Source organism: Diceros bicornis, chromosome 23 (assembly GCF_020826845.1).
Source record: "Diceros bicornis minor isolate mBicDic1 chromosome 23, mDicBic1.mat.cur, whole genome shotgun sequence".
Lineage (NCBI taxonomy): Eukaryota > Metazoa > Chordata > Mammalia > Perissodactyla > Rhinocerotidae > Diceros > Diceros bicornis.
This window is the reverse complement of record NC_080762.1, coordinates 18749101-18763531: the sequence shown is the minus strand read 5'-3', so window position 1 is coordinate 18763531 and position 14431 is coordinate 18749101. Positions and strand designations below refer to the sequence as shown.

Here is a 14431-nt window from a genome sequence, read left to right as displayed (position 1 = left end):
TCTTCATGGTCCTATTTTCAATATGACTGAAGCTGCTGTTCAAAGCCTCCAAAATACAAAATATTTTAGAGTTATAATTAAAGACAATATTTTATTGAAGTAATAGCTTTCCAAATGACCTCTTGTAGGTCGTAGGAGCTGATTCCTTCTGTATGTGTAGTTTAGTCATTTCCTCTGTCCCTTTTGGGATAATCTATAGTTCAGTCAGCCCCCTGAGCACACTTCTCATCCTCCTCCTTCAGCTCTCTGAACACACCTACTTTGTCTCTAAACTTCTGACCAAGATGTTTCTGTTACAGCCTAGACTGAAGGGTGGGCAATGGTTTAAGAGACCTCAAGGGCGAAGGAGAGCAGTTTCGCTTCCAGACTCATAAGTCTTCCTAAGCTTTCCAAATGCTTAGAGGTTCACCTCAGAATTCTGCAGAAGGTTAGACAGTTGGCATGAGGGTTGTCACAACTGATACCAAATGGATCTCAGAACCAAGTTTATAATTCTGGAACTTCCCAGTGTTAATTCGGTGTCATAGACCACCACACATCATTCTGTTAGGGTTTTCTTTCAGTAACTACTTAATGGGAGTGTTTATCTCAACTCTGCATTTCCCAAACAGAGCTATTAATCAAACGCATCTCCATATCCACTGTGAGTGAGACAGGCATAGTTCAGGCCTTCAGGCTTGCCAGGAGGGCAGTAAGCCACTTGTTTTTCTTGGCAGATATCTTTGTCTGCATGTGGTTCCTTCTCCTCTTTCCTCAGACCACAGGATTCAGATTCCTTGGAGCCTAGAGGACCCTCAGAATTTTCTTCACCTTGGCTGCATCCTGTAGCAAGTACCATATAATTTAACCCTTCTTGGTTCTTGGTTTCCATTAAAGCAATGGACATATTATCATCTGAATTCAAGGAAATCACATTTCCATCTTCATCTGTGCAAAAAATAATAAAAGTTATTGTAGCATCTAATTCGAGTTTCTTTATTTGCAATATACAGGCTGTATGAGAATTATAATAACATCAACCATATACATTGGTTTGGCAAAAATTTATGATGACCACTAAGGAAATACAAAGATAAACAAGACATGCTCCCTATCCTTGAGGCTGCTGCAGTCTAGTAGGGGAGCAGAAATGTAACTATAGAAGGTGATGTGTGCTATATGTCATAAAGGAATATGTAAAACATGGCGAGAGCACAGAGGTGGTTAACTCTGCCATAACAGGCAGAACAGGCCATGGTCTTCATGACAGGAATTAAATGGCCCTAGGATGCCCCTTTTTGTCTAAAGTGCTTACCCTTTTATCCTGCATACCAGCTAAAATATCTACCTTTAAAGAGGTATTCCTTTAGATTAAGTAATTTAACCATTTATTAAGATAATATTTATTGGATGCCTACTACATGTCAGGCTGTGTTCTAGGTACTGATGATACAGCAATGAACAAAACAAACTTGTTGCTCTTCGGGGTTTACATTCTAATGGCGAGAGACAGACAATAAGCTAGCGGACAACTAAGTGTATGTCAGGTGGTGACAAGCACTGGGAAGGAAAACTCGGCAGAAAAAGAAGAGAATAATTGTGGTAATTGAAGGGTGCTGCTATTTTAGACGAGATGTCAGCAAAGTCCTCTCTGAAGAGGTAAAATTCGAGTAGAGACCTGAATTAAAGGATAGAATTCACCATGTGGATATCTTAGGAAGAAGATTCAAGGGAGAGAGAAGAGCAAGAACAAGGGTCCTGAGGCAGGAGCACGCCAGGTGTGGACTGAGGAACAGCTAGGCAGCCGGTGTAGTGGGGCCTCCTACGCTGTCTCCCTGAGACAAGCAGCACACGAAATCATTAACACCAATTGGCAAATAAATTAAAACTAGCATGCGTATGACCTCAAAAGGCTGATAGGGAACGGACACAGGCCTGGAAAGTTTTGATGGCAGCATTGAAGAAGGAAAGTGACATGAAATATAATAATAATTATTATTGTTGTTGTTGTTAATACTTATAAGTAGGTATTAGTATTATTTCCATTTAACAGAGAAGGAAATTGAGGCACACAAGACTTAAATAATTTGCCCAAGGTCACACAGCTAGAATTTGAATCCAAACTATCTGGCTCGAGTCTGCCGTGCTGTGTGAGGAGGAGCCACGTGGGTGGGCAGTGAGCCCTACGGGAGTCCTTGAGAAGCACAGACTTTGGACACACATGTGCTGGGGTGGTTGGGGTGGTGTGTGACAGTAGAAAACTGGGCAACCAGAGGGTAATCGACCTTCTTCACAATCATGCTCATATTATTTTGTCTTTACTTAAAGATTGACCTTACTTAGAAAAGTATAAGAATTCTTGTTGAAACCTAATAGCAGAGTTTCTAAAACATTTCACAAAATTCTAGGTAATCTAAAAGATAAATACACAAATGTATATTGTGGGAATGATTTGTTTTTTTGTTTGTTTTTTTGCAGGGAAGGATTCGCCCTAAGCTAACATCTGTTGTTAACTTTCCTGTTTTTTTTTCTTTTTCTCTCTCCAAAGCCCCCCACTGCGCGGTTGTATACCCTAGTTGTAAGTCCTTCCAGTTCTTCTATGTGAGCCGGTGCCACATAGAAGCGTGGCAACTGACAGGTGGGTGGTGTGGTTCTGAGACTGGGAAACAAACCCAATCTGCCAAAGTGGTGAAAGTGTCAAACTTTAACCACTAGGCCATCAGAGCTGGCCCAGGGAATGATTTGTTTTTTACCAATGTTTTCCAATCTCTGGGCATTACTACCTGGATGAAAAATTTATGATCAGAAATATGACTGTCCTTTCATAAAGTATCATATTTTACAAATCAGATATGTTTCAGTCAATAGATAGTGGTCCCTCCCTTTCTCCTCATAAGCATAAGAGCATCAAAATGTGTGGATGAGGCCTGCTGGGCTGCCGGCCTTCTGCACTTAGCCCTGGCACACAACCAGGCTGGGTTCATTTGGAATGTATTTAAATTGAAATATGGGGAAAATCAAACAATTTCAAAGAGCTAAGGGAAGCATCATTGTACCCATTTTTTTCCTGATGGAATTTAATGCATCTACCTATTTACCAAGCTGCAAACCTGAACTACAAAGCTTATTTTATTATAAGAGCATGTGAACTACTGTCCCTGCTCTGTCTTATTAGGTGCTCATTTCTTTTGCAGACCCTCCCCCACTGCCAAAGAACAAGATGGCCAAGCTGCAGGTGCACAGGCTCTTGGGCATCATCTCATGTTTCTCTTCATTGTTCAAACATCATTATAGCATATTTCAAACCACATGCATAAAACTGTGTTGTAAAATATCTCCCCCATAAAATTAACTTTATCACATGCCATGTGTGGTTAGTACCTAAGGGCTGAATATCTAGGGAAGGATCCAACTGTTATGAGTATTGTCAATATGTACTGGTAGCCATCTAGAAACTCTTAAGAATAACATACTATATACGACAATAACAGTACAAAATGTCAAAAAGTGATAAGGAGAAACAGGACATTTAACATTAAATAATCCAGTAGCCCAGATTATTGAGGAAATTAGGATGATAATCCTAAAGGCCTTAGAGAAATTAAATTAAAGGAGTTTAGAATTTCAATGAAAACTTAAATCTACAATATAGGTCTAACTACACAGGTTATCAGCTGCTTCACTGCCATTAAATAGCATATTGGGCAATTTTCTGCTGAAACATGATTTTAATTTTTTTTTGCTTGCTGTTGAATTATTTTTTTTAGAATCTTTATATAAGGCAAATAAATTCTTTTTACAAATTCTGGCACCATAGATCAGAAAAAAAATCATTAGCTTACTACTTCATTGGTTCATAGTACTTAGAGCAATATTTAGTAACTTGACCCTGGCAAGCTTTTAGCAATTAGTACATCTTCTTATTGCATAAAAAACTTGTGAGAAATGGGGGGAGGCGAGGGGAGTGTTGTTTGTTTATTTTTGTTTTAAAACGACTGAATAGAAAGCCTTTAGGTCATTAGAGCAGTGATCCTGAGTAACAACAGCATGCACTCAACAACTCTCAATTTAAGAGGAAAATATTAAAATAAAGACTTCCAAGTAAGACAGGGTATTTACAGACGAGACATATGCCGGCTGACTGGCTATGTTTAGAACAGCAGAGGAGCATTTAGATTTGTTTCCTGTAGAACTCTCTGGGACCGATGAGGTGATGTTTACACAAATGTTTGGATGAAGTCACTGGGATATTTTTACTAGATGCCCAGATATGTTACTAATCTTCTCTCGCTATCCCCTCTCCACCCCATTAGGTCAGTAGGACCATAGGAGAAGCATGGTATTATTGCTCTCTGTAATCCTAATGCCCTTTATTTTTTTTCCAAAAAAGTCCTCCCAATGGCTTTCTTATCTTCTTATACATCTCCAACAATAAAAATAAAGACAGATATCTTCCTGTTTTCCTAAATGTGCCTACCAGTCTGCAATGCAGCAAACTATTATTAAACACATTCTCTTTGATTAAAAAAGTAATTAAGCTTAGGCTTGCCTTGAAGGTGCTGTTCCATGATTTCTATCCTTGGCAAATATGTAAACTCTGCTTTTCATTCTATTTCTTCTCTCTTCTCTTTTGTTCAGTCGCATAGCAATTATCAAAATTTTCAGTGATTCTCATATCTCTTTCCATCCCTTACCTTCAGAATTTACATTCATTGTAAATAACAGAATGTGAATTTCTCCTTTACTAAAATTATATTCCTGTCATGGCACAGAATTGCTTCTTTCTATCTAAACTATCAAAGTTTGATTATGTTCCCTGTTAAACTCTTCCTGCATCATTATTCTGCATATTTATGTCTGCTTCTTTATTTTTTTGAATATTATTTAGAATTTTAATGTAGTCAGCCAACAACATGGCACCTAAATAAATTTGATATAACCTGGACAAATTGGTGGATCTTTTGTAGCAGGCCATGAGTAATAAGTTCTTTCACTATACCCAGCTGTGCAGCACACAATTGGTAACAAAGTGGAGAGAAGGTGCGGGCAGTTTCTTTACCACAGCCATGTCTCTGTGAAGGCTGAGAGCGAAGGCTCTAGAATAGACTTATAGTCCAGCCCCATCTCAGCAGCACGACCATGGGCAAGTTGCTACACCTCAGTCTTTTCATCTGTCGAAGGGTGACGTAATAATACTCACTTCATAGGGCTATTGTGAGGATTTGATGAGTTAACCCACATAGCACTATGAACGGAACATAAAAAAGTACTAAAATAAAATTAGCTAATATTGCCATTAAAAGCAATTCACAAAAAGGGTTTTGTTCTGTATATGTAGTGTGAGCACTGTTTGTTACTCATCTCAGACTCATAGATGGACTAGGTAATGCAACATGGTAAAAAGGTTTTCTTAAGGATTCATGGAGACTTCTGGTAGAGACTAAGGTGAAGCTAAGCTCTTAGGCCCTCAAACACCCATTATGGCAGCCTCTGTGATTTTTATAAAACGTCTGTACACATTAGAAGGAAAGGATGCCATGAGCAAAGAGTTGAATTTTAAAATATGCTACAAGTCAACTGTAAAATCCTTATATCCCTATGGAACTATACCTGTGCAGCATTTAACCACTCCTTCCTTCGTGAGCCTATGTCCTTTGGATTTCCATGACAATACCCTCTCACGACCTTCCTCTTCCCTTTCTGGCTTCTCTTCTGTGTGCCCACCATCTTTCTTTGTCAGTTTCTCATATATTGGCTGTTTTCTGCGTCCCATCCACTGTTCACTTCCCTTCTTATTCTATACACTCTAATTGAATGACCTCATCTACACCCTTGACTTCAACTATTTATACTTACAGGACAGATCTTCCAACTGAATACTTGGCTTCTCCACTTATCCCATAGCCAACTCAAACCAAACATGCGCAAAGAAAGCTGTTCCTCCTCCTAAGCTCCCCATCTTTGGAAAGAGCATTACTTTTCACCTAGTTCCTCAAATTCACCATTCTCTCCTCTCTCTGCTTCGCCCAGTTCGATGCCAAGTCCTATAGCATCTACTTCTGTAGTAACTTTGGACTCCATTTCCTTCTCTTTACATCTGTTACCATTCATTAATTCAGCTTGCATTAATTTTAATTTCTTACTGATTAGTGTGACCGCCATCCCTCCAATTTCACCACTTGCCATTTCCCACCCTCATGTGTGATAAACTGCATGCAGTTCTGTGAACACCCCACTCTCTATTATTCTCTGCCTTTCTACATACTGCTCCTTCTATCCTATACACTTTTTTACTCATCTCTGCAGAACTCAGCTCAAGATTAACCTCCTCCCAGTGGCTTTTATTGACTCCCCCTCTGCCACACAGTGTGGATTTGGCATCCTTCCTCTACACATTCAACTCAACCCAATTACTGCCATTTATCTACCTTAAGAACAAAAGATTTCATTTCATTTTACATATGGGAAAACCATCGCAGATTGTGGTTCCTCTACAGTTACCATATGTGTGGTTACAACAAATAAGAACCAAGCTAAGCAGAAGCAGGTTCCAATGGCTCGAGCAAAACAGGATTATTTAACAGTGAACTGGTGACACACATCTTTCCTGTGGTTAGAGACATAGTCCTATGACAAGGACAATTTTCAAAATCACTAGTAGAAGCAGAGCTTACTATTAAACTTTACATACAAAATTAAAGAAACTGACTCTAGTTTCTCAAGGGAAAGAAATATTCTCACTGCTTCTTTTTCTTAAAAGCAGCCCAATGCAACACATTAAATTCAGGTGCTTAACACTATGCCCTGCACAAGACAGTAAGTCTCTGTTGAAATAATTTTTAAAAAATTTTATAGAAATCTCATTCAGAGGAATACATTAAGCAAATGTTAAGAAAATGAGAAGGACTTTATAGTATCTAGAATGTCTTACAGGTATGTTTTTATCTTATGAGATCTTCACACAGCCAAGTGCATGTACAGAACATCCAAAAGGATGGGGTAGCAATTCCTAAGGGCTCAGCCATTGGCACTCTTAGAATCAGCTCAGTTCCATGATGAGAAGGCGGGTAGAGCCAACGTGAGACTATTAACAAGGCTTATTCTGATGAAGATTATGATGCAGGCTCAAGGCAAGCACAGCCCTTTCCAGTCTGTCACTTAGCTGTTTATATTAAAGAAGTCACATGATCAGAGTCTTATCTCCATTCATGTCATGGATCCAAAGTTACTCAAATATGTAATCAGAAACACAGCAAACAAGACAAGCAGATATTCCTCCTTGGGCTTATTTTTCCCTGCTATGAGTCAAGTGCATCACTCATGATGAAGGTCTCGCCATGGGCTATAGTAGAGAGACGACTCCAGGACAGCCATTGGCCACTTTATAATCAACCACTGCACAGACCAAGAGGCCTAATTCTGAGAGATTCTGAGTCATGGTCCATCTTGCCAGGTTTATTTCTAAGCAAGAATGTCTGCATTTGAAAAAAAAACAATGGGCCCCGTGAACTTTTAATAACAGGAAGGAGTTCTAGAGCAGCTGGAGAGAACCATTTTAAAATTCATTTTTCTGCAGTCAATTAGGCAAATGTAGTGTAAATCTGATTTTGGAAAGGAATTAAGTGACTACAATGTTTTAGTTCTGTTTTATGCTCTTCATTGAACTAAAAGGCTTAGTCTGTCCATCATAGTAGAATGGTTCCAGAAGATTATTGTCTTATTGACCAAAATACTGAAGTTGTGGAATCACACTAGACTTCAGCAAGGCGTGACCCACTATAATAATCATAGCAAAATTACTCAGCAGTTAGAAGCAACGGATTAGATATAAACATAGCCACCTGGATGGCTCTTGAGACCATGACGCTTAATAAAAAAAAAAAAGAAAGAAAAGAAGCATTGCATAATGCAATTGCATCTGTGCATACAATACACATTTTGCAGGACAAGATACAAATAAAAAGATACACATTAAAGACATTAGAATGGTTGCCTGGCAGAGGGAAGGAGGAAGTAGAACAGGAGAGGAATATGGAGATAAAAGGAATAAACAAACAAAATAAAAGAGAAGCCCTGCATAGACCAGTGATGATAATGTACCACAAACCTAACAGTCTATAATTAACTCAACTCTGTGCTTGAGGTCCAAACTGGTGTGAGAGGTGGAGGGGGAGGAGAGTAGACCTCAGGAAAATGTAGTCTAAATGCTAATTCTCCTCCTTAGTATATTAGATTAGAAATCCAGGGACCATGTCACTATTTTTTTTAATTCTGCACAGTACAATTATTTTCAGAGAGAAGTACAATAAACAATTAATATGAGGATGGTGCATGTATATTATTCTTCTTACCCACCATAAATTATCTTCTGTGTACATCCCATTTTAACCCTGTTCAGTTCACACTGGACAGAAAACCAGAAAACTCTGAAGAAGAATCAAACTCACCTTCAAAGCCTTCATTTATGACTCCACTGGGGTTTGCTTCTTTGCAGTGAGAAATACTATTTAAGGATAAATTTCTGAATAACTGAAGCTGGTCTTGAATTTTATTGAAAGTAGGTCTTTGATCAGGTTCTTGAGCCCAGCATTGGGTCATTAAATTCCACCTGGATATGTGGGTAAAGACATGAGAGTAAATGGTGATTGGAAAACAATCATTAGGCAATCATTACTGATGACCCAGGTTAGGCCATTTTAGCAGAAAAAGAATTTGAGTTATTGCCAGTTTTCCATAGTTAATATAACTGAACTAGAACAAAAGCTTTGGTTTCTTATTTAATAGTGGCTTGCAATATTACGACCTTTATTTGATAACATGTTTCTTTTGAAAAGCTGACATTAACAGTTATTAATCCAAATAAATAGATGTATAAATAGATGGTTGGAAAATGTTTACTCAACACACGTGGGAATGAACAGCTACAAAAATTATTGAAGAAGCTGAGATTAAAACGACTTGACATTCATACGTTGATATCTAAAACAAAATCTAAGATTTACTCCAAGACACACAGATATTTTGTGGCAGAACTAGAGACAGAAACCAGATTTGATTCTAATGCTGTTATTCTTCATTAAATTGTCAGGTTAATTAATGTCAGTTTCCCAGACATTAATAGCTAGTTGATTAAAAATGATCTTTTCTTTAATAGTTGTCTAAGAATTGTCTGTGTAGTATTCTTAACTAGTGTTCACTCATTCATCCAACAAAGATTTGTTGGGTACTTATTATATACCAGCAGTATACCAAGAGTTAGGGATGTGGCAGTGTGGCTCCTATCCTTGTAGGGGATACATATAGTAAATGTAAGAGGATGACAAAATTTATCACACTACGACTCATACGAGCAGGAAAAAAATGTAGCTCTTTTATAACGCCTGTAACTAATTAGGTCTTTCTCAGAGCCACCACCCAGCAGAAAAAAATTAACTTCATTTAGTACAATGCAGTTTAAAACCTAGTCCAATCCAATATGTTAAACAATCCTTTTAAGTTAATTCTCAGTCTTTTCTGGATAACAACTCAGTCTCCCTTATTTTTTGGTTATTCCTACTCCTTCTGTCCTGTTCTCCAAGATGATGTCAGGATATGTGTTGGGTGAAAGTCTTATGTGATTTATAGTGGCACAGCGAAGGATCCTTTGGAGCCCACTGTGCCCTCCAGATCTTTGCTAGACTCAGAGTGTCTCAGAGCGACGGGTCTGGTCCATCCTGCAGGCATCGGCTGCTATTTGCAGTCTGTGATCTCTTCTTTTCTTTTGTCCCTTCCCCACTGAACTGATGATCTTCCCTTTGCTCTCTTGAGCTGCAGGCTTCACTGAGACTCCAGCATGTCCTACATCTGCTGACAAGGCCCAGGGAACCCATTCCTTCTTCTGTTGCGTGCCCACAGGGTGCTCCTTGGCTGAATCTCTAGTTTCAACAAAATGTTCACACCATATGGGAAACAAAGGAGGCTTGGAAGTGCAAGCTAGATGTTCTCTGTCTGGAGCTCCCATTCTACCTTCTTCAGGATGCCGGGTCTCCGTGTCAATGGAGGGGGTTCCCTGCTCAATGACCTCCTTGCCATCCTCTGGAACGGGGAGGGAGTGGGCAGTTGCTCCAGGCCCTTGGTGTTGCCCACACCTAATCTAACTGAAGCCTACAGAGGAGGTTTCCAAACCTAGATATCCAACATCTTCACCCTCCTACCTCTATCTGTCAAGATCTCTTCTTCCTACACTTCTCCAGGGCTTAGAAGGAGTGAGGGTTCTAGTCACTTGCTCTTTTTTATTAGATTATCCTCACAGAGAATTGTATGTTCTAGTCACTCAAACCTGGCGTTTAATATACTAACAAGGAGCTAAAGGATTCTAGATAACCCTTTCTCCTCCAGGCTTGGTTTTCAAGTCTACTGATTTTCTGAAAAGGTCAAGTACCTGCTCTCTTTTTTGACTTTTTGAAGCTATAAGGCCGATTGGGGGCAGGGAGAGAGAACTTGATAAAGAAACATAAGTTGGGAAGTATTTAAAAATATTAGTATTACTATATCAACAGACAAATGCACAATTACAAATTATGTTTTTTAAAAAGTACTAAGAAAACTCCAAATGTGAGATCTGATAGAGATGGAACATTTTTGGTAAGTTGTTCACAGAAGGCCCCTCTGCAGAGGTGACATTTAAGCCAAAGAACTTTGTAGGAAAATAAGATGCTAGTCATGGGAATAGGGTGGGGATAGGAGTCAGGGAACAGTTAGAAGACCGAAAGGCATGTGTAAATTCCTAAATTTGGAAAGAGGTTGGCACATTTTAGCATCTGAAAGAAAGCCAGTGTGGCTGAAGAGCAGTCGTTGAGCAGGAGAGTATAAGAGACGAGGTCAGAGGAGGAAGCGAGATCATGCAGGTCTCATAGACCCAGGCTAGGAGTTGGATTTTATGACACTGTAATGGAAAGCTGTTGAAGGTTTTTAAGCAGGCATGACCTCTATATTTTTAAAAGATTACTCTAGCTGATATATACGAAGAAAGGATTATAGAGAGGCCGTGGAAGCAAGGAAGTTTTTAAAGAAGACTGGGTGAGACATAATGATGGTTTGGACTAAGGTAATGACAATGAAGCTAGGGCAAGGATATATTCAATCACTAGGCGACAATAACCCAGAAATCATTATAGGTATTGTATTTAAAACAGCTAGTACCTATTATAGGAATTATAATGGAATCTCCTTATAATGGATATTCCTTTATAATGTGGACTGTAAACTCCACTTTCCTCTCTCTCATTTCTTGACAAGCCCCTTAAGTCAGAGTTAGTATTCAATATCAGAAGATTATGGGGAAACCTAATATTGGTCTATTTTCCGGCATTGACCTGATGACTTTTCACATATATTATGAGGAATTTATATTCTGAATATAGAGTGCCAAACTTGGCTCTATTTCTTAAAAATCAGAATCATAGCTGAGAACCTAATCTTTTACACATTTCTTTATAACCTGTGGCATTTAGAAACAAAGATTATACAAAGATCTCAATGAAGGATAATTAGACTTTGAAATAAAATCTTGTAACTGACACTCGATCATGGAATTTAAACCAATATTTAAAGTAGAATCTTGATGACTAACCTAAGGGTTGTCCTAAGAGATGAGAGGAGAAAGTAAAGTATAATTCTCCACAGGAAGCATACTCTTTCTGAAAAGGGTTGTGATTCAAAGACATTGCCAAAGAAAAGAGAGAATCTCTCAAGAGTTGCCATATTTCAATTATGAAGTTTTCACTTATTTTATCTATTTATAACTTGCCTCATTCTACATTTATAACCTGCCTCATTCAAGACACTTAATGGGGATTATTTAGAATGAGAGAAGGAGAGAAAAAAGAAGAAGGCAGGAGGAAAGAGAGGAGAGAGAGGGAGAGAGGAGAGAGAAGCCATACTTAGAGTGGTCACTTAGTCACTGTGCACCTCACCCATTCACACTACCCTCCAAAGTTCAGCCTCTTGATTAATCCAGGTAATTTATTTAAGCAAATGTTCCTAATTTTTTCATCTATGTGGAGGCTTTAATTTACATTGAATCCAATCATCATTCTTAATTTTCTGATGGCAAAAATAGATGACCTGGTAGCATATAAAACCGTTCTCTCCCACCATCCAGGAAAACTGAGCACAGAATTGCCCTAGATTAAGAAAAAAGGAGCTCTATAAAGCAATAGTCATTTAAAAGTAGAGAGTACAGGGCCGGCCCCGTGGCTTAGCGGTTAAGTGCGCGCGCTCCACTGCTGGTGGCCGGGTCCGATCCCGGGCGCGCACCGACGCACCGCTTCTCTGGCCATGCTGAGGCCGTGTCCCACATACAGCAACTAGAAGGATGTGCAACTATGACATACAACTATCTGCTGGGGCTTTGGGGGAAAAAATAAATAAATAAAATTATAAAAAAAAAAAAGTAGAGAGTACAACTTGTGCTCTTAAACAACATTAAGCTGGCAATGGAATAAAATAAAGAGTCTTAAGAATTTAACAATCCTAAAAAATGCATTTCTTACATCTTTTAGAAAAATTAATAACAACAACTGTATCTTTGGCATAGGAGTCTTTCCTTACACATACACACTTGTCACGATTCAATATCGCACATTAGATACTTGCACTAAGTTATAGTTACAAATATTCAAGCATATTACTCTAAATAAACTTATAGGTTCTTCACTTTTGTTAAAATTTACCCGGACTGGTTGTTCTAGCTCTAAACACATACACACTTATTATACTTGAAATATCCTATTTAGCTAAGTGTTCGGGTTCAAATTCCTCCATTCACCATGCCAACACTTTACTCCTCTTCGCCTCAATTTTTTTTTTCAAAGTAGCACGAGACTCATTAACCATGTTCATTTTTAGTATCTATGAGTAAAGTCCTTGAATTCGTAAAGCAACTGAAATTCAACGGATGAAAATGGCATGGCATCTTTCAGTATTAAGGGGATGAGTTTCTCTAGGTTTTTAAACAAAGCACACAAAATACAGACTTTACAAACTCCCTTACACATTATACCCAATCCTGAGAGATCCAATTAGCATCCAGGTGTACACATTTTTTAAGGGGTAAAAATAAGATGGCGAACCCCCATGTCTCCCACTACTGCCTCCTGCATTTGAGAGACTCTCCAGTCATTCCAGTTGCCACTGTGATAGGTCTGTCAGGGAATCCCGAAGATCTCTCACTTGAAGAAGATTGCCCTTTGACCCCGTTTCTTCTCGAGAGTGGGGTGGTGGTTGTGCAAACTAAAAGCTGAAGAGAATACTGAGGACTGGGCTTTCCATCCTACATCCCAGGCTATGGAAAGAAGGGCAGGAATGCTCGGAGCCCCCACATTCCATTAATAGCTGAGCACAGCGTAGCCATCCACGGGCTCACCTGTCCCAGAGTGCATCCAGGTGCTGGGTATTTAAGCAGTGAATAGAAGGTGCAGCACGGCTCAACGCAGACTTTCAACCCTCTAAGCTGGGCCTGTGATCTCAGAGAACTGCTTCAAATAAAAATCAGCTCCCTCTGTACTCTGAGGAGAGTAGTTAATCTTTATCATGACAACTTAAGGCCGTAGCCAGATTGAATGGCCTCGCTGAGAGCTCCATTTCCTAGCACAGCTTGTTTTCCTGGTTGGCAATGGATGGTTAACCCTTCCTGGGGCTCTGAGAGCATGTAGCCCTTGGAGGGCTTGGAGCACCGTTTACTTTTTAATCACTCATGTGCAAACGCATTTCAAAACCACCATTGGAAAATTTTGGCTTCAAGGAAACTATGTTTTTATAAAATTAGAGCAATAATGTATCCAACTGAATAATTATTCAAGATAGAATTATCTTTTTCCGCTTATAATCAGGAATATATTTCTAGCACTTTTCTAACACTCCTTCCTCTCCTCCTAGTTGCGTCTTTGGATACCTTTGGATAGAGCAAAATTCAACATACCTACATTCTCTGCTCCACAACAAGGCAATTAATTACCCACCTTCCTCCCCCCTAAACGAAATAAATGAACACATCAGTCAAAATGTATAATTCAGTGATTGATCACTAAAGTGCCTATCCAAAAACATTGTATAATTGTGATGAGGTACATTACCCCCTGGAGGGGAAAATATGCCAGATAAAATTCAAACAGCACAATGACAATTTTGTGCAATGAAATTCTGGGGAAAATTTCTGAGTGTTTGATAGAGGTGTAAGAGACGCACAACAGTGATTAGTTTGCTAACTATTTAATAAAAATGTATTTCATACTTAGGTATGCTGGCATTTCTCCCTGAAGCCTTAGATCAAAGATTTTCAAATTTTGTGTAATTTCTTACCCTTAACTTACAGAATTTTTTCCATCTCCCTCAAAAGGATCATGAATCATATTTTTAAGCACTGTCACCAAACTTGTTCAGGTATGTGTATATCTGAGCTCCCTGTAAATAT

At 38.9% G+C, this 14431-nt stretch overlaps 1 protein-coding gene across 2 annotated transcripts in view; it reads right to left on the bottom strand.

The window, feature by feature from the left end:
• Positions 1–216: 216 nt before the first annotated feature.
• Positions 217–14431, bottom strand: part of ROS1 (ROS proto-oncogene 1, receptor tyrosine kinase) — a 110822-nt gene continuing 96607 nt past the window's right edge. For both annotated transcript variants that reach the window (XM_058566836.1, XM_058566837.1), the window contains exons 43-44: positions 8427–8587; positions 217–927 (exon numbers count right to left, since the gene is read on the bottom strand). In XM_058566836.1, coding sequence (XP_058422819.1) covers positions 617–927; positions 8427–8587 — 472 coding nt within the window. In that variant the 3' untranslated portion in view covers positions 217–616. The remainder of the gene's footprint in view (positions 928–8426; positions 8588–14431) is intronic.